Below are 21280 nucleotides of genomic sequence, written 5' to 3'. Positions count from 1 at the left end.
GGAATCCTGAACTTTGGATTCCAGAATACAGCTCAAGGAACCCAGAATCCACTAACGATTGAAATTTAGAATCGAATCTTTCAGCTCTACTGACAGACGGGAATCCAGTACCTGGAATCCGGAATACAGGGTATGAATATGGATCCAAGACTATTAAATCTGAATTTCCTTACATGGGGCAAATTTTCACACTCAAATGGTCTACATTTGGTATTGTTAATACATTAGTGTTAGGCCTGTTTCGGAACGGCAGTGGCACGACGTTTGAAACCAAGTCGAGCTACTGCCGTGTAGCATGCCATTCTTGGGTTGCACGTGACGTCACCAAAAATCAAACTAAGAAACTATCGATTCTTCTGAGTTTCTGACTTTCACGAGGTATTACAGTACCTAAACACCTTTACATAAACAAATTTTTGGTTCGAAAGGGTTCTTCGTTTTGCGAGAGGGGAGGCATGAATTTCCAGGCTTTTGCGTGACGCGGCATTTAGCTGGCGGCCGGGAAAGCTCTTATGTGGGTTAAAAACATTACCGATTTTGGGAGATTTTGCAATCTAAACATTCCTTGTCTCAGAATAAATATTACTGTAATCCTTATGGGTTTCCCAAGCGAAGCATTCACGCATTAGTAGGAATACTCGAAAACAGATGTTTCTGTTGGTATCCGGCGGCCATATTGGTGTTCCTGAAATGGACACCAACATAGAGTTTCCATACAAAGCTTTATAAATTTAGGTAAACCGTTTTTCCCAATATCTCGCATTTGAAAAATTTCACAGACCTGATTCTTGGAAAGGGTTTTTGTATATTTATCTTTTCTCATTTCCCAGATTCTAGTCCTTCTCTATTGAATGGTTTGCATTTTTATGTTTCATTGCGTGACAGTGCAAGCCGAGAATAGCTTCAGCTGTCCTGAGCTGTACAGTTTGCCGAGCTACACGGCAGTAGCATGACTTGGTTTCAAACGTCGTGCTACTGCCGTGCTAAAGTCGAAATTAATTCGATCAATTTAGTTGGGCACGGCAGTAGAATTGGGCGCGATCCATGAACCAAAGTTTCCGGAAATTTCGGTCCAAAACTCAATGGATCGGTTCGGTCCAACCGGAAAAGTTTCGAAAAAACAGGTCCACCTTTTGAGGTGGTCCTCTTTTCCCGGTCGGACCGGTCTGAATGTTGGTTGAATGGATCGCGCCCATTGACTCCCAATTGATATAGGCTTTGATGTAGCCGAAACCAAGTATCCACATAAAATGGTTTTGAGCCCGCGCGATATAACCGAGGGATCATCACTAAAGACTGGAAACTACTCTCACTATCGAAGGGCTTGTTAAGGCTGACGAAACTTTGGAGTTATTTATTGATTTCCATTCACTTGAGCTTAATTTTTGGATTTTCCCAGTATGCCAACAGTGGATGTCAAGAGAGAACTGTTATTTAAAGCTATTGGCAAGGAATTTAGTGAGTAACACCCATTGCTAAGGAGCACACGTGGTAGAAACATTGACTAACTTGCCTTTGTATACCATTGAATTATTGTTATCTTATTTTAATAGCTGATGAAGAGTTTGAAGAACTGTGCTTTGATTTTGGACTTGAATTGGATGAGGTGGTAAGTTTGTGTTTAAAAGCTTTGTTATTAAGGATCTAACATTGTAGACTCTTCTGGAACGAGAAGACACTCATTACTACAGACTACATAGATAGACACTCGTGCCATAAACCTTCGTCACGTAGGTAGTTTCCGGCCTTTGGTCACCCAAACTTTGCCGTTAGGTTAAGAGTTTGTAGGGTTACTAGATATGTTGTTTATGGCGTCTTTTTAACATAGACTCAATTTGCATTCAAGAAAATAATGATACAAGCACTAGCTTGTAAAAGAGTTTCTCCAAATTTGGCCAACTGAATTAGATACTAAATTAAGTCATCCAAAGCGAAGGGTGGCAAAGGGGGAGGGGTACTTATCACGCAGCATGCTGACTTATTTTAGGTCATCATGCATCATTGAGAAAAAAATTAGCCATCACAAACATCTTTGTGGGAGGCTATAAGGTTATTATGGCAATTTTTCAACCCATTGAATGAATCAGCTCTAATAGTTTTCAGTGTCCTTCCTAGGTAGGATCGAGCACTAACAGTTATTGAATGACCTTGATTTTACAAAAAAGGGTCCCCTGAAATCTGTCGTTTTTCAAATATTAACTGCTGTACCAGTATATAAACCAGTATTCACTTTTCTGAGAATAGAGGTCATACATGTACATGTTGTGGTTCAATTTTATCCTTGGTTTAAATTTTATTTCCCTTTGTTTTAAACTCATTATCATAAATTACCATACCCAAAAACAAAAGGGACATAAGATTTAAACCAAGGATAAAATTGAACCACAACATACACACCTTATGACGTGGATGCAGCCACCGAAAAAGTCAGGCTGAAGCGAACCAACCTGTATTAAATGTTCACTTTTAATGCATTTGCTCCTAGGAATGTTGACTTAAAGTGCCTTTTGAATTTAGTCAGGGCATTTTCTTGTAAACATCAGTCTATTTTATTTATTATCTGTCGAAACCTGTATTTAGTGGACACTAAAGCATTCCTATAGGGTGTCTGCTTAATACAAGTTTCACTGTATAGAACAATAATTACAAAGTGTGATAACATATGTTACGGGTCAAATTGATTTCAGGTTAATTTTGATTTAACCTAGGTTGATTCTCAATTTCCAATTTCCTTTGTTTCCAAGCAAAGAATATAAAAAAGAAAAAAAAAAAAGAAAAAGAAAAAAAAAAAAAGGAATATAAACTCTTTCTACTTAACAGTCAGGCATCTTGAACAACACTAATCTGTTACTTAGCTCTATTTAATTACTTAATTTAAACAGTTTTTTTGTTATTAGTACTGTATAACCTCCACCCACTTGTAAACGCTCTGTGGTAGTAGCCAACTCGAAAGCTTGGCTCCTTTGGCTGCTACACACTCTTCCTTTGTTATGTTTAATTCAATGTATAGTTAGCTCTGTTTTTTACTTCTTCTTTTTTTTCCTTGTTGTTGTTGTATTGTAATTGAATAAGTGTGAATAAATGAACGTGAACTTGAACTTGAAAGAAAATGGAGAATCAACTTAGGTTAAAAAATTTAACCTGAAACCAATTTGACCTTTAACAAATATATATGTTACAGGTCAAATTTGATTCCAGGTTAAAATGGTTTAACCTAGGTTGAATCTCAATTTTTAATCCTTTGTCTGCAAGAGCTAGGAGACAAAGGAAATTGACAATCAACCTAGGTTAAATCAAAATTAACCAGCAATCAGATTGGACCTGTAAGATATACACAATGGTAAATATTTTTCAGGTCAGTGAAGGTGAAGAGGGAAATGAATCTGTCATTTACAAAATTGAAATTCCAGCCAACAGGTATGAATACTCTCAAGGACCAAAAAATTAAAAGAAGTATGTGAAGCTTAGTTGGAATTTCCAGGGTAGGGGTGCTTGGAGTTAGGAAAATTCCCCGCATAGGGGAGGTACATGTACATGAACAGATATTTTCTGGAATTAAAAGTACTCATACACTGCAAATCTGTAATATTACTTAATCATGACAGCTTTAGTATTTTACTCAAAGTACATAAAATGCTTATAGAATGCTTTTGTACATTTTTGTACAAAGTGATTGTTTATACAGTAATTATGACACATTTTTTTGCTTGTTGTGAAGCAACTGTTAATGTGAACTGTACAGCTGTATATATGTATATATATATATATATATATATATATATATATATATATATATATATATATATATCATAATTTACTTTAAAATCTCAACAGATATGATCTTCTCTGCATAGAGGGAATATCACGAGGAATTCAAGTTTTCCTTGGAAAGTGAGTAATGTTAACTGTCTTTAAGGCTGAGGCTGTTGGGTTGGCACTGGAAACTACTTGTCTTAGAGTTTCAGTGTATCTCTTGTCTGTTTTTCAGGGGTACACTACAATTCTTTAGGTGGGAAAAGTTTTCCCAAAAAAGCTTAAGGATCCACCATCCTTCCCAGACTTCTCTCCTACTCTTCCTTTGGAGGAAGAGTAGGACAGAAACCTGGAATCAAGTTTGGCTGAGGATCATGAATATAAAATAATGTTATGAATGCAGGTCATCATTGAAACAAGATTTTCATTCAGGTTTTCTCGGCAAAGAGACATGACCTTTTTTGAATTAAATTTTTTGTTTGACCTGTTTGACTGAATTTTGCTCATTTGAGTATGATCCAAAAGATGTTTTCCTCTGTACAAGGTGGATTTCAAAGTGTGTTGTCTAAGGTTGTCTAAGAGCATTAAAATTGATGATGCCACTAGTACAGTCAACTCTCTCTAAGACGGACACCTTTGGGACCGCACTAAGTGTCCGTCTTAGAGAGATGTCCATCTTATAGAGAGTCCTTTAAAAGGAGTAAAGAAAGGCAGGGACCAACTCTAAGTGTCCGTTTTGCAGAGGTGTCTGTTAAGAGAGAGTCGACTGTAGTCAAAAAAAAGGGATGTGCATGTACATCCTACATTAAGCCTCTTTTCAAATTGAAGCTGATGCTTATGGGGTCCCATAGTTAGAAACAGAAATACATGTATATGGCCTTAAGTGAAACTTCTATTAACATTCACATGTCACAGGCTCGAGTTTAACAAACAATACAGTTTGTATTGGTAATTATTGATTATGTCTTGTTTGTGTACATCTAGGATAAAGGCTCCAAGATACAAAGCTGTTAATCCAGATGGGGGATTGCAAAGGTTGAAGATCTCCAAGAATGTATGTCTTGCCTCCTTTCTTGAAAATTTTATCTATATATTATTTTATATGCTGTGTGCTAACAGGTCCTTTGATAGCTCAGTGCAAAAACAAAAATCAAGTGGGAAATTATGCTGTTTTTTCCCTTGACAAAGCAATCAACAAGGTGGCGAACAGGTCAGCTGTTATATGGCAATTGATGTGATTTCTCTAGTCTAGAATGTACACCACAGTCTTCAGATTGGGAAAGACTATAAACATGACTAGTAAAAACTGTGGCTCGTTATAATTATGTCTGTTGAATGAATTGGCGATGTTCACTGCAATTTTAATCTAGTGGCCAAAATTTTTCTACTTGGCATGGCAACCGAAATGGCCCTGGCCTGGAGCACTGTGGAGAGTGCATACAAGCTTGAATACGGTCTCCTCTCTCTTAATAGACACCTGTATGAAACAGACACCTAGAGTTGACCCATGCCTTTCTTACAGTAACTTCATGTAGTTCACTTGACTCTCTATAAGACAGACACCTCTGATCTCTAAGGTGGACACATATGCTGAGATGCCTGTGCTTAATGTGTCCTTCTTAGAGGAGGTCCAATTTTGAAAGATAATCTCCCTTTGAGTGTTGTATAAATCTCGTATAAATCCTGTCATAAGTACAGCTTGTAACATTAATTTTCATTGATTTGATCACTTCTATCCTTGTTTCACGTAATTTGTCCTCTTTCATCAGACTGCTCTTGTGAGGCCACACTGTGTCGCTGCTCTTCTAAGAAACATAAAATTTACTCAGGTTTGTGTAGCTGCATACCTTGGAGGGTTTTCTACCTACTTTACACACCTCTCATTAGCAAAGTATATGGTTCAGTCACACTTGGGCCATAAATCCCAGGCCCGGGGAGAGTCAATGAAGATGTACCTGTAAAGACAATAATTTACAGTTGCTACAATGTATACAGACTGAGCAAAAGAGATTGATACAGTAAGATGTTTGTGGAAAAAGAAAAAGGCACATAACAACTTAGCACTTAACACACCTTAGTATTATAATAATAACAAATTGTAACAAGGGTTTATGATTGGGGCTTTTTTTTTGGCAGGCCAGTTATGATAGCTTCATTGATCTGCAAGACAAACTGCATCACAACCTGTGCCGACGTCGAAGCCTTGTTGCCATAGGAACACATGATTTTGACACCCTCAAAGGGCCATTTCTGTTTGATGCCCTCCCTCCATCAGAAATCAAGTTCAAACCGCTTAATCAAGTATGTTGTGACAAGAAAATGTTAAGTAAACTAAGGTTTAAAAAAAAAAAAAGATTTTATGTTGGATTCCTGTAGATTCAGTTATATCTTACATGTATTCTGAACATTGCTGTTGTTGTTTTTCTTCAGACAAAAGAATTTACTGCTGTTGAACTGATGGATTTATATAAAGTAAGGAAAGAACAGAAAAATTTGTTTTAAAATCATCAATTTTTATGGCAACCACCCAGAAAATTATCTTTGGGGTTCACCTCAAGATCAAATGGTATAGAGCATTAATTTTCACATGACCTTACGGCGGTTGTATTGGTGTTCCAAAACAATGAAATTGCGGCCATGTTGATGTTCCAAATTAATCCTGTTTTTTTTTTGTTCCAAAAATTTGCATAGATGCTAACCACGTGAGAGAAAACATTCCATAATTATGTATTTGTTTGAGACCTCTCAATTACAGTTGGGGAGTAAGAGTGGTACAGCGATAAGAGCATGTACTCGCACCTTCTGCCAGAGTGTGGCAGGGCGGTATTGGGTGAATTTGAAGGTGTACGCATGGGAAGAAAAGTTAGAGTGCAGAGGGGTCTCAGAAATGCCATTTCCTGCGTTTCCCATAGGTCATTTTCAGTAATTAAATTGCAGTAGCTAATATTTTTTATTTTACCCATCTCTGGCGTGATAATAAAAGAATATTAAAAGGATAAAGGAAACACTTGCACAAAGAAACCAATATAATGCAAAAAATTTATCTGTTATCTTGATTTCATGGTAATAATACTTTCTGGAAAGAAAAAAGAAATTTTCCCAGATTTCAGTTGTACGCACTGGCCTGTATTTGCATATGTGGACGCTTACGTTCCGGTGTGGTTCAGGCTGAAATCCCAGCATCAACATGTGTGAACTTGAGTATGTTGTTCAGGTTCTTTTCGGTACTCTGAAAGGTCCTTCTCCAGGTATGTCTGTTTTCCCCTCTCCTCAAAAACCAACACTTCCAAATTCCAATTTGATCTGGGACACACAGAAAAATGTAAAAGAGTTGTTAATAATTTCTTAGTGTTTTGTGGGTAAGAAAATTATTACAAATTACAATTTCAGGGCCAGTGCTCTGACCACTCAGTCACCATTGTTGTTTTCAACATTGCTGTTTTTCATTTTGCAGGGAGAAAGCCATTTAAAACAGTACTTGCCAATCATAAGAGACAAACCAGTTTATCCCATAATTTTTGATGCCAATGGTGTTGTGCTTTCCATGCCACCCATTATCAATGGTATGGTATGATAATTAGTGGAAGCATAGTGGTCAAGTGTCGGCATGTCAGACTTACACTTTACAATTCGTCCAGCTCTGCCCATATGCTGGATTTGTTCCTGGTCGTCCCGAGTTCAAATCCTTCTCCAAATTTGTATATTATAGTCAACTGGTTGCCTCCTGCCAGCTGGGTTTTTAATCCTGTTATGCTGTATTTGAATTATTTGTTTCTAAAAATTTGAGTGGAGTGCCTGTAAACTAGCTGGATAAGCTGAGCACACTTTCCACTATAAACAAATCCTTAACCTTTTTTACCTTTATAATTACCATATTTATTTTCTCAACTGGTACTGCCAGGTCCACAAACCTAAGACTGAAAAAAAGGCTGTTTAGTTGCCATGAGAAAATCCTTTACATTAATGTTTTTACAGATAATTACCATGAAAGTTTTTAAAAAGTATAAGATCAAGTGCCCTCAAACCTCTTTTTAAAATACAGACACCAAAATGACCCAGGTGTCTGTAGTATGGACCAAGAGAACTATCGGTAATAGCTGTCTTGAGTATGAAGAGATGTCTATAATTATTATGCATAGGTGTCCATGGTACATGTATGCGTAGGTGTAGACTGCAGTATGCAGAGGTGTCTGTAGTATCCTGAGGGGTTCATATTGTGCATAGGTTTCCTTGGTATGCAAGGGTGTCCATAGTTTATGCAAAGGTCTGTGTAGTAATGACTTGTATGCAAAGGTGTCCATAGTATGTGAAATGAAGAATGCAGAGGTGTCTGTAGTATGCATATTGTGTTCATAATGGAGAGGTGTCCACAGTATGGAGAGGTGTCCATAGTATGCATATTACATTCATAATGGAAAGGTTCCATAGTATGCTTGGAGAGGTGTCCACAGTATGGAGAGGTGTCCATAGTATGCATATTGCATTCATAATGGAGAGGTGTCCACAGTATGGAAAGGTGTCTATACTATGCAAAGATGTCCGTATTATGCAGAGGTGTTTGAAATAAAGAGGTGTCCAAAGTATGTGGACAGCTCTAATGTATGTCATTAAGGAGAGGTTAAACAAGCACAGCATAAGCAAAGCAAAACAAGCACATACAACAGCCATTCAGCCATATTGGGCAGCAGACAAGTAATATTATTTTGTTCATCCTGCATTGTACTTGAAAGAAAATACTCCGACAAAAGCCCATACCTAATGTATATGTATTTATGGATACATAATGATCTATTTCTTTCAGGTGAACACTCAAAGATAACTCTTAACACACGAAATGTTTTTATCGAAAGCACTGCTACAGATCTGCACAAGGTAACTTTTAGGCTAAATGAAAGCAGGTTTAAGCCGATAGTGTTGCTTGATGACGAAATGTGTTCTATGTACAGTGGTTCAAAATGTGGCCATTGTGGTGGCCATAGTGAGTAGAAAAATGAACTGTGAACACGTCACTGACTAATGATTTTTTTTACCTTTTCAGGCAAAAATTGTCCTGGACACCTTGGTGACCATGTTCAGTGTGTATTGCGATGAGCCGTTTGTGTAAGTTTGCTCTATAGTGTAAATTGTAAAATAAACAAAAAATGTTTGTATATATATAAAAGTTTCACTTATCCTAGGAGTGTTCAATGCATAAAATATGCAGAGTGCAATTCAAATGCAAAGGCTGAAAATTAAGTTGTAACTTGGAGTTTCATGTACTAGGTGATGATCGCTTAGTGCCTGGAACTCTGAGTCACAACTTAATTTTCATCCTTTGCATGTTTAGTGTACATTGTACACAGTTGTATGGCTGACTATGTGCATACCAGTGCTTGTACTAAGTCTCATGATTTTCTAAGTGATGAATCCCCTGGTCTCACAATCAGTCTCAGTAGTCTTTGTCCTGGGAAACAGGTTCATAATCCAATGTTCTACAGTGTAGTTTGTTTGCATATTAATGGTTGGCTCACAGAAGTGATATTCTTGTGCAAATTCTACACAAATAATACATAGTAGATATAGCCTTACCATTGCGAGTACTTCTTATTAAATTGGCTGTTTTTTGTTTCTGCTTTTGTTTTGCCTGTTTGTCGCTGTTTTTGTTGCTTCTTTTATCCATGATGTGCACTTGCAGATGAGGAATAATTATTGCTGTTGTTGTTGTTCATACTTGGCATTTAAACCTATTTAATGTATAATTATGTTACAGGTCAAAATTAAATTCAGGTTAAAATTTTTTAATGATTCTTAAATTCCTTTGTCTTCTAACCCTAAATTATGAATAATAAGAGCTAGGCGACAAAGGAAATTGGGAATTAACCTGGTTGAAAAATTTTAAACTTAATTTTATTTTCACCTGTAACATATATAATATAAGCCAGGCAGTGTTAATTAAGAGTTTTTTACAGTGGGGGTGGAGTGGGTGGGGGCAGGAGCACATACATTGTGGCATATTACCTGATGAAGCATTATGCATTTTATTTCTTCCAGGGTGGAGTCTGTGGAAGTAGAAAAGCCCGATGGATCCGTTGTTACTTACCCGGTAGGTTTTATAAAAACTCAAATGGATTTTTGCAGTGCGACCGGGAAAACCACGAACACTTGAAATATCTCAGGAATGTTTATTGTCTTATGGCCAATCACAGCAAAGATCAAGACACGCGAACTGGCCACGAAACCTGCTTGCTGTTTTGTTTTCTCACTCCTTATTGGCTTTTTCTTGCAATGCAATAACATTCCAGAAATATATCTGGTGTTTTACCGGTTTTCCCGGTTTTACTGTAATTAAATACCATGTGCTGACTAAAGAATCGAGAACGGAGAACTTTTCCTTGACCAGCTTGACGAGTATTAAACCATTTCACTCTGCCAAACAATGATTTTTATGGCAAGATTATTGGTACAGTCCTGTGCTGTTGCCATTCAAATAAAATCGCTTTAGCAGAATGTCTGCACAGTGTTATTTCTTAGGATTTTGCCAATAGAGGTTTTAATTTTTTGTTGAATTCTTTTCTTTCGGCTTTATTGGAAGTGAAATGCTTTTGAAAATCGTTTGAATAAGCATGTTCTATCATTTTCCATACAGAGCAATGCAGATGGTCATTCTTATAGAAAGGTGACTAACATGCACAACATTGCATTTTGCAACTGCTGCAATTTTACATTGTGTCTTTTTTCTTGTGCTCGTAGGAACTGAAGTATCGCCATGAAGTAGTTGAAGTGGACCAAATTAACAAGAAAATTGGAATCAAGTAAGTCATTTAACTATTATGATTATCATTATTATTGTCTATGGAAGATTCTGGTAAACTCCCCAGCTTCCCCTCCCCTAATCCAATTTTATCACTAACTTCTTCTTTGGGGCAAAATGTTGGGTTAGGGAGGGGTGGATGGGCAGATTTCAGGAGCCTATTTCAGACAACGCTACCAACGTACGTGGTAAGGGTAGCAGTTTTCAATATATGTAACCAATGCTGGCACAACATCGCTCTATATTGGGAAGGCATTGGTGACACGGTAGTGTGAACAGTCCTTTTTGTCTCAGTGCACTACCCCAAGAACGTCTGTGTGGAAGGCTAAGGCTCCTTCCAAAAGTCAGAACTGGCAGGCCACACCGGCCATTTTGAAAATGAAATATTAGTCTTCAAGGATTGCAATTTCCAGATTCCTAACTTGTTTGAGGTCTTATTTCTACCGTTTTTATACTATTTAAAATCCTCTCTTAAGTTAATGTAGGACCTGATGCGAGACCCTATCAACAATCATAACAATCGTAACAATTCTATACTTGTTTGTCTTCAGGGAGTCGCCAGAGCGTGTTGCTGATTTGCTGACTCGAATGTGTCTACAAAGTGAGGTCATTGACGGTGGTAAAAGTGTCAGAGTAGAAATTCCTCCAACTAGAGCTGATATCCTTTATTATAACCATTACCACTAAAGTTTTAGCCTTGAGAGACAATTTCTTGCAAAAAAGTTAAAAAATAATTGCGATTTTGTCTAAGCTTTCGAATAGGTGGACAATTGTTCAATGCTATCCAATGGGCCTGCAGGTATCTATTCAGTGGTTAGGCTGCGGTTATTCTATCGGCCGAGAGGATTTGGTGAACTAAATCCTGAATATTTACTTCAGTGCAAATCAAACTGTTACACAGTGTAATTTGCATATGATTGGAATACCGGTATGCACGAGTGCCTAATGTATTAGGAACCCCAGGTAGGTGAGGTAACATTTGGCCGGTCACCCCACCTATCATGTAAACGTGTTCAAATTAAAATGAGAGATTATATGGACAGGCGGGTTACTTCACCTACCTGGGGTTAGCCTAAGTATCAGGCGCTTCTGGGGGAAAAGAGGAAAGATGGAAGCGAAAAAGGGAGAGAGCCCTCCCCCCTCCCCCATCTAAAATCTCCTCTCCCCTAGCCCCTTAGGAAGGCTTGATACTCAGGCTAGCCTGGGGTCTCCCACCTCCATGTAAACAGGCCCTAAGTCAGGTCTTTGCTCGTCAGTGTTAGTCGCTATTCACACTTACGCAGTAAAGCTGACTTTTTCAGTGTGATATTGCACAAAGTAAAAAAGACCAACTATGCTCCGTACACAATTTGAATTTGCTTTGATACTAAATGGTGCGTTGTTAGTCCGTGTTACGTACAATGTTGATTTCCTTGACATTGTTTTCACATATCATCCATGAGTGTGATATAATTGAGGACGTAGCTATTTCTCACGGGTTTAATAACATTGTCAAGAGAATACCACCAACGAATACCATTGGAAACCAGGTAACACCTCATGCAGTTAACCATGCTTTAAGATATTCTGTTAAAATAAAGCGTGTTTTTCATCTGGTAATTGGATTTAAAAGCAAGACTGAAACACCTTTGGATAAGTTTGTTGTTGGTTGTGGCGTAGGGAAGTTTCATAGTGAAGCGAAGCCATAGCGCTTTTCATAAGAAATTCTTGGAACCAGAAGACACCAAACATTTTTGTTGGTCACGTGAGCGAGTAAGTAAGCGTACGAGATGACATGTCACATGGTCAAGTGTTACGCTCGTATTTCGCTATAATTTGTCATATTTTTTCTTTTATTTATCCCCCACATTCATGTGGATATAACTAACCTGAGATCAGGCCCAATTTTAGCAGTTCTCATACATTCTCTCTTACGTAGTCGCGCTGCCTTGCCCGCCGGAATGTTATTAGCGACCTTACGATCCGACAACGGCGACGTCCATAAAAACGTCGGTGAAAAATAGACTTCGCATCCTTTTAAACTTTTTCTCGATTATCCCAATTCGCCCTGTTACTTAAAAGAAGGGAATCTTGGTTGGAACTGAAGAGAGGAGACCGCGCCCGGGTTCAGACAGAAATGGTAGAATTCATCGCCTTGCCGGTCCCGTTCTCGAGTAAACTTAAAATTTGGTCATTTCAAGTCGTAGTTGTGCAGGGACAGTAAAGAAATGTACAAAAAAGCGTGATGCACGTGCAGAGTTGTGGTTTTGCTCATTAAACCTATTGCCTTTTTGACGTTCTGTTTGCCGTCGCCGTCGCAGTTTCGTAAGGTCCCTATTTACAAAGCGTAACAAAAATAGAGCCTGGTCTCAGGTTAGGATATAATAGAACAATAACACGCACAAAACACTCAAGTTTACCCTGCGAGGAGAGGTTTCGCTCGCAGGGTACTCAAGTGTTATTTAACATTGGGCCAGGGGCGGGGAAACAAGAAAAACGTAGGTAAAAAGTACATTTTAGAAGCCTTCCGAACATTTTGACGATGATTTTAATTCCAACATTCAGTAGAAAAAACACACATACAATGTTGTTTTTGAGGTCAGTGGCTCTCGAAACGTCAGCTTCTCTCTTTCCCTACGGCGGCCAATCCTCTATCAAATTAGTTCATAAAGCCAAATCTTTGTGTTACCAAATTTATATTTGCTTAGCTTTGTTTATTTCTGTTTATTTGTTTGTACTTGTAGACGTAGATATGTCACTGAATTACTGAGACAATAAACACTTAATAACTGGTCCCGAGGGAAACAGTTGATTTTGTTCCCCAAGGGACCAGTCTTTAAGTGATTTGTTACGTAGCTGGAAATTTTAAACCTGGAAATTCATTAAACCTCGCTGTAACGGCGGTCGTCTGTCAATATTCGCGAGTAGCACTGCGCTGTTACCCTGTGACGTCATAGATTTTGCAATGTTGCCCGCGCACATATTTTGGCGGGAAACGATTTTATTGTTAGACCTCATGTGACCTAGTAGTAACCAATGAGAGCGCGCGCTGTTGAGAAAAAAATTTCCAGCTATATAACAAGATCATCTTAAGTGTTTTAATCAATTCAATTCTATTTCTTCACAGTTCAAATTGAACACACTGTGCGATTTGTTGAGGCAGGAAATAGCTCAGGCTGGATTCACTGAAGTGCTCACTTTTGCACTGGTATAGAAATTTTATCCTGTTCCTTTTTTATCAATCCCTCCCTTGAAAGATAGTTAAGTTAAATCCAGGGTTAAGCAAAGTTTTAACCTGTAATTGGAGCGTGTAAGATATTGTAAAGCCTTTACTCTCAGATACAGGTTGGGTAACACAAAATGATACTCTAAACAAAACAAGAAGGTAAATACAATGAAAATTAGAGTAGCGTTAATTGGCCATTCAGGAATCTTGCCCTGTCCTCCAACAAAATTCATGAAGCCGATGTCATGCGCAGGAGAACTTGTTTGACCCAAAATTACAGTTCGTAACCTGATTGGCTAAAACAAGTGACACTGCTTTTTTAGACAACAAAATCGCGTGACAATACAAAAAACAAAAACAGTTGGAAGAAAACTCGAAAAGATAAAAAAAGGGAAGGAACTATCGGATACCATCAGCACATTTAATGTTTGGTGTCGGTAGTGTATTTAATTGTGACAGGAAGTCCAATAAGTTGTGCCGTCTTGAAGTATTTACGAAGATCGTTCATAACCACTATCAATACGATTATAGGATTCTGATGCGTAATTACAGACCGCTCGAAAGCGATGATCCGGTGTAAATTGTCGTAAAAAGTAAATAAACCTTTTTTGGATCTTTGAACTGAACCCTTTTTTTCGATCTTCAAAAGGAGGAGGGTCTCAAAGGGATTCCGGGATTCGGGATTTCCCTTATTTGAAACTCGGTATTCCGGATTTTCCTTACTTCAAACACTGTCGGGGTTCGGGAATTTTCTTATTTGAAGCTCGGGATTCGGGATTTTCCTTATTTGAAACTCGAGATTCCGGATTTGAGAGTATGCGCGGGAGGTGTAATGCCAAAAAATAACCATTGGGTTTAGTGGATTGCACGAAATTTTGGGTCGGGATTATGGGACTGAAGAACCCTATTGGGGCCCTTCAAAGAGGAGAGAGAATCGCGGTTATTCCAAGGTGATCGTTTTGTTATTTTTAACTGCAGTGTTCTCGTGATGATGTGTCGGAGAAGCTCAAGAAGCCTTTATCGTCATCCAAAGCAGTTCACATATCCAATCCAAAAACGCTGGAATTCCAGGTAAACTAGTTTCCTTTGTTACTTCGATGTTCTAAGTTCCAATAGCCTTGAACGCCTTTGAATAACGCCTACGTACCAGGGCAAAGATATTAGAGAAAGTAAGCATTACGTTTACGTCAAAGGGCAACGTGAATTTGTACCACGTGACCAAGTTTCCTCTTTACTTGTCGTTTATTGTTCATTATTTCTACATTCTCCTAAATTAGTAGTTTCACGCAATTTTTTTTATCCATAAGTCTTGTTTAAGCTGTTTTTATCTGCTCACTTTCTATTTTGTGAAATTTTCAACTTGGATCGAACGTTTGCCGTTTGCCATATACGTGAGGCTTTAAAAACTCTCTATTAGACCACATCAGCCTAAAGCCTTTCTGACTGACACTTAACACTACGTGAATTAATGCTTAGTTACACTCCTTAATGAAATAAGTGAAATCTGAAGTTCAAGAGTGCAACTCCAACTCGGTTCACTGAGATCTGAGTGATTCACTGAGAGCCATATCCGTGGTGCTAAACGGAGAATCGTTGCCGGGAGTTGTCGACAGGACGAGTGTTTGCGTAACTGCTTAACCATCTACTTTTTTGTTTCACTGTCTAGTTTGAATTTTTCACTCCAAGTGGTGGCCAATTTAACTCAACAAAAAATCAAATTTGCTTTTTGTAAAATCATTTAATGTTAATGGTACTCTTCAAAAGTTCTGCTAACGAGGTTTCATTTGAATGGTAACACCATAGGATTTCATCCACAGTTTGGTCATAAGTAATTACTACGAAGGGGCCTAGACGCGATAAGGAACAGTAGATCCTGTAAACCTCATAAGGTCAAAGGTGTCTAAGGCCCGTTTCAAACGTCGTGCTACTGCCGTGCCGAACGCAATTCATAAATTATAAATACATAAGAATACATTTAAAGGTTTGCTAAACGGTTTCTTTCTTTCTTTCTTTTTATTTTTGGCAACAGCCGTTCTATTCGACTGAATTAATTTCGACGTCTGAAACCAAGTCGTGCTAGTATCGTGCTGCAGTCGAGCTACAGTCGAGCCAGCTTAGCACGGCAGTAGCATGACGTTTGAAACAGGTCTTAGGGTCTTTAGGAGCTTGTTAGGCAAATGCTTAGCGCGTAGGAAGTTACCAGACAACAATTACAATTTAATTATTATTTTATTTGTTTATTTTTTTCATTTCTTTCGTCTCTTGTTAACATTAAAGAAATTGTCGTAATGTTTTTTGTTACGATTTCTGCAGGTTGCCAGAACAACACTTATCCCTGGTCTCTTAAAAACGGTCAGTTGTAACAAGAAGATGCCGCTGCCGATGAAACTGTTTGAAATTTCAGATGTGGTGCACAGCGATGAACTAAAAGGTGAGGCTGAACTTGAATAAAGCCGGTTAAAATTGTAGCGAGTGGCTTAGCCTGTGCCACAGACGAAAGTAAACTCTGGTCAAGTCCGTCTGCGAAACAGCGCCGGAATCTTTGTTCTGGGCCCCACCTGTGTACCGGGATTTGAGTACGCGCCATGTTTGGCCTGTTAAAAAAGCCATTGCCCACTTGCCAATCAGGTTGAAGGGAAAATCGAAACACATTTCCGGTAGTTCATTGAGTCCGTCGGGGGCCCAGAACAAAGATATCGGCGCTGCTTCGTAGACGTTACTAACCGGGGTTAGATTGTTGTGCGACGCAGGCAATAAGTGGCTGTGGAGAGTAGCTGAATTGTATGTGCTTTTGGTGACAAGTGTGGTTACTGTAAGATGTGAATGTGTGTGTTATAGTTGCACTGAGTCATACTCGTGAACTGTCCATTGTAACGTGAATCTGAAGTTTGCTATCAAAATAATTCATTATGCCACCAAGGCTTCAAACGTCTGTTGGCACGGTAGAATTATCTCGATTTTACGAACCCTTAGATTTTCGAAATTCGCGATAATTCCAACCAAACGAGTTCTATGCAGTCAGTTGTTCGCCCGCTTTTGACAAGTGTATTACCATTTCCATTTAGATGTGGGCGCTCGGAATCATCGCCGTTTCTGTGCTGTTAATTACAACAAGACGCCAGGGTTTGAGGTTAGTAGTGATATACATGGTATCATGTCGTATGTTTTGAGAAAGTTTGGTTTGCTCTTCCAGTTTTAACCGCGGCAGGATGAGCTTAGTCGATAAATCGCTTGACCGTAGAGCGGAAGGTCGTGGATACGATTCCCGGGACCCGACCAATACTCAGGGTCTTAATATAACTGAGAAATAAAGGTACTGCCTTTGCCCTGCAAACGGGTTCACCCTCTCGTGGCTCGGACGACCGCATTAAATGGCGGTCCCGTCTCCAGTAGGAGACATAAAGAGTACTTTCGTGCTAAATAAATTGACATTCAAATAATAATGAAATAAAGAGGTTTTTTCTCCTCTTATTTTTGTAGGGTTCGTACGGCTCATAGAAAGCCTGGAAAGCCATGGAATTTAAGAATTTCATTTTCCAGGCATAGAAAGTCACGAAATGTAATAGGCCATGTTCCAGTTTTAAGCTCAGTGCCCTGGCCTTTGAATAGTAGCGAGGCTGGGAAGACCTTGTTTTTACTGCAAACCTTCTTGCTCTCTATGTGCAAATCCTGTTATCCTCATGCGAACAAGCCCGTAAACATGATCATTTATATATGAAAAACAAGAAGGTTTGTAACTGAGCAGTCACCTCTAGCCTTGCTTCTATCCAAAGTCCAGGGCAATGAGCATAAAACTGTAAAATGGGCCATTATCAGCCATGGAAAGTCATCAAAAAGTTGTTTGGTATCTTTTTCTTAGATTCAAGGAAAAAAATAAGACGAGGACAAGTAATTAAACAGCGCGAACGTAACGTGTTTCGGTGGACTCCACAGTTTGTGTCTGTTAAACTGGGTTATGTAAAAAATACAAAAAACTTGGGTAAGTTTTCAAAATCTCCGAAAGTGACAGCCAAAGCTAAGGTCATGGAGAACTTGAGAAGGTTATGGAAAAAGCTTTGGGAAAGTCATGAAATTTGAAGAGCTCAAAGGAGTACGAACCCCGTTTTTTTTTAGCCGTTTTAAACAGCGTTGTTATGGAATGAGCAGCTTTTAAAGTCCGTTCACTGTCAATAGGGAGATTTGAAGTAACACAAGCGGTTTAATTGTTCTTTTAAAGGTTATCCACGGTCTGTTGGACCGCACGATGCAGCTTCTTGAAGTACCATACACAGAAGATAAAACCTCTACTCGTGGATATTACTTGAAAGCGCACGAAGGTATTTCTGCGATATGTGCTAGAACTTCCACTAATCTTTTCTGCTTATCAACGAGAATGCTTACGACCACACTATACTATATTATACCCTATAGCACGAAAAACCATACCGGTATAGGTGAACATTGCTTTACTCAAAGACTTGTAATAAACTGAAATCTTATCTCCGGTGAAACCATAATTGATCTCTAACGTTTCAACGACGACTATTTAAGCATATTGTCCTGAAGCTTTTGCACCTGTCTCAAGGGCTTGATCAGTAAATATACAGAATGTAAATGTAAGTGTGAATGTCCAAAACTTTGTCGAATGGCCATGAAAGTAAGATCTTTACGTTATGAATTAGCCATTTTTCAGGGTTATGCAAACCATTAAAAAGACTTACAACAGTCCTGGTAAGAACTAGCCATAACTATGGCCTGTGAGTGCAGGGTATCGAGTTGGGGTTTCGCGCTAGATTTTTCGTGTTATTCTTGCGAGATGTGAGCACCCAGCTGGAGTAATAATCGCATCAAAGACCAAGAAGCTATTACAAAGCTTGTTAAAGTGAAAAGAGCATCAAATCTTTGCATTGTACGTAAACGTAGTTATTTCTGCTCTGGTAATGTATCATTGTTGGTAAATTGATTGATTGGCTGGTTGATTTATTGATTGGATGATTGATTGATGGATGGATGGATGGATGAATGGATGGATAGTTGGATGGTGAATTGAATGATTGATTGATTGATTGAAGGAAGGAATGATTAAGTGATTGATTGATTGAGTGATTGATAGATGGATGGATGATTGGTTGAGTAATTAATTGATTGAATGATTGATTGATGGAATGATAGAATGATTGATTGATGGAGTGATTGGTGGATGGTGGATTGATTGATTGATTGGTTGATTGACTGATTGGTTGGTTGATGATTGACTGATTAAGTGATTGATTGATTGATTGTATTATCGATTGAATGATTGATTAACTGATTGATTAAGTGAATCATTGACTGATTGATTGATTGATTGATTGATTGTTCGATTGACTGACTAATTGATTGGTTCATTGATTGATTGATTGACTGGTTGATTGCTGATTAGTTAACTGTTTACATGATCCTTCTTTTTTCAGATGAAACCTTCTTCCCAGGTCGTTGTGCGCAGGTCATCGCCAACGGAAAGCCAATAGGAATCATGGGTGTCTTACACCCGGAAGTCGTCCAAAACTTTGAATTAAACCTGCCATGCGCAGTACTTGAATTGGACGTGGAGGAATTCCTCTGAAAAACAATTTAAATACCATCTCGCAAGTGTTAAAAGATGTAGGTCAATTTTTTTCGACATGTATCTTTGTGTCACTAATATGTTAGGGATCTTAAAAGTGAAACATTCCCCTGCGGCGTCATCTCTTCTAAGCACCAGCATTAATCAAGACAGTTTTTGTGTTACACTTTTCATGCAACGGTAAACACTATTCTACAGCTGCCCTGTGTGTGCATTTGCGGTCTTTAGAGGGTTTAAGCATCACGTATACGGCAAGCGACAACTGTCAGATTCAAGTTGAGAATTTCTCAAAATAGAAAATGAGCAGATAAAAAGAGCTCAAAACGATTCTTATGCTTGGATAAAAAAAAAAATTGCGTGAAACTACTAATTTTTTTGTTGAAATAATGAACAGTAAGCGACAAGTGAAGGGGAAACTTGGTCACGTGGTACAAATTGGCGTTTGCCGTTACACGTAAACGCAGTTATGAAATTCAAGAATTTCATTTTTTCTTAAATTTCATTTTTCAGGCCTGGGAATTCATGGAATTTTGAAAAATTATCGGTCCTTGAAAGTCGCACGTGGAAAATTAAAGTTTTGTTTGGTAGTTTAGTTACTTCTGATGACAAACCAAGGACAATGTAAGATAGAGAGGAGCACCTAATCAGCGCAAACTGCACGCATTTTGGTGGTCACCAGAGTTGAACTGTTTAAAGTCAAAAAATACCGTAAAACATGGAAAGTTTTTTTTTAAAGTTTTTTTGAAATGACAGTTAAACCTAAGGTCTTGAAAACTTGAGAAGGTCATGAGAGAAGCCATGGAAGGTCATGGAAATTAAGGAGCTCAAGAGAGAACGAACCGTGAAACGTGATGCTTATACTCTGTATTTTTTCTTGATGTTGTGGATGGGTACAATCACCAAATGTTATAAAACCTTTTTTTTTGTCTCTATAGAAAGGTCCCCCCAAAATTAAAAAAAAAACAATCTATCTACCAGCCAACTCGAGCATATTTGAATTATTTGAAATATCTTAAAAGCTAAATTTTTATATCAATAAATACCCAAATTGGCTCCTGGTTTTCGGTTACACGCTATAAACTACAAAGTGTTTTAAAATATAGTATTTAGAATTGCACGTTCGTGTAACATACAGTGTAGCTCTTTGGAACATATTGTAGTCAAGAATGAATAATATCAGTGCTCATTGTTGGTAGGATCCTTTAATAAAATTGTCGAACATACCTTAATGGTCTGCTGAAGTAGTATAGCGTTACAAGCAAAACAAATTTTTGTGATCAACCTTCGCATTTTATGTATTTTGATTTACGTAGTTTTCTTGAGTTGATCAGAGGGTTGGCATAGGAATCGTCGTTGTTTCTTTATGTTTAACATGAAAAAAGGAAGCTATAAACTATCCAACGATCAAATTGGTGACAAAAAGAGTCAAGAGGAAATTACTTTGCGGGCGTTCAGAGATGAAGATAAATTTCGCGCTTATCCTGGATTATCTTAATCCTGCTTCAAACAACCGGGCTCTGGCCCCAGTTGCTCAAATGCTGGATAGTGCTATCGATCGGATAAATCTCTATCCAGTAGATGAGTATTAGGGAATTATGGATAGCAAATAGGTACCGGCTTATACAACTTCACAAGAGGTTTTACGAGGACTTTTAAACGGGGACGGGGAAGGTGGAAGCGGAGGGGGGGCTTATATCCAGTGGGGCTTATAACCGAACTAAAGTGAGTGCACTGTCGGCCTCAGGCCCCAGTCGTTCAAACTTTGGATAGCGCTATCGGATGGATAAAGCTCAATCCAGTGGATAACGCAATTGTTTTCCCAAGTACTTATCCGCTGGATAGTGATTTATCCGGTGGATAGCATTATCCACCTTTTGAATAACTGGGGCCAGGTTTGTTAGTCAGATGACTATTTCGAGCTACAGAGGTAAATAAGGACTTAACCTTT

At 38.4% G+C, this 21280-nt stretch overlaps 1 protein-coding gene across 1 annotated transcript; it reads left to right on the top strand.

Annotated features, from left to right (window-relative positions):
* The first annotated feature begins 1319 nt into the window (after positions 1 to 1319).
* Positions 1320 to 20561, top strand: LOC140946986 (phenylalanine--tRNA ligase beta subunit-like). Its single transcript, XM_073396073.1, has 21 exons — positions 1320 to 1458; positions 1554 to 1609; positions 3356 to 3417; positions 3835 to 3891; positions 4738 to 4807; positions 5523 to 5582; positions 5890 to 6054; positions 6184 to 6225; positions 7208 to 7316; positions 8555 to 8625; positions 8792 to 8853; positions 9784 to 9835; positions 10483 to 10544; positions 11095 to 11201; positions 11972 to 12072; positions 13650 to 13730; positions 14727 to 14819; positions 16062 to 16179; positions 16814 to 16878; positions 17965 to 18064; positions 19181 to 20561. The coding sequence occupies exons 1-21, from the start codon at positions 1401 to 1403 to the stop codon at positions 19330 to 19332; spliced, it is 1743 nt and encodes a 580-aa protein (XP_073252174.1). The 5' UTR covers positions 1320 to 1400; the 3' UTR covers positions 19333 to 20561.
* The last annotated feature ends 719 nt before the right edge of the window (positions 20562 to 21280 follow it).

Source organism: Porites lutea, chromosome 1, assembly GCF_958299795.1.
Source record: "Porites lutea chromosome 1, jaPorLute2.1, whole genome shotgun sequence".
NCBI lineage: Eukaryota > Metazoa > Cnidaria > Anthozoa > Scleractinia > Poritidae > Porites > Porites lutea.
This window is presented reverse-complemented; position numbering and strand designations above follow the sequence as displayed.

What these genes read in the sequence shown, in the direction of transcription:
- LOC140946986 (XM_073396073.1), top strand. Translation starts at nt 1,401, where the DNA reads ATGCCAACAGTGGATGTCAAGAGAGAACTGTTATTTAAAGCTATTGGC. An exon ending in AATTCCTCCAACTAGAGCTG is followed by an intron (nt 11,202 to 11,971) that starts ATATCCTTTATT and finishes CATTGTTTTCAC; the next exon opens with ATATCATCCATGAGTGTGAT. An exon ending in TTACTTGAAAGCGCACGAAG is followed by an intron (nt 18,065 to 19,180) that starts GTATTTCTGCGA and finishes TTCTTTTTTCAG; the next exon opens with ATGAAACCTTCTTCCCAGGT.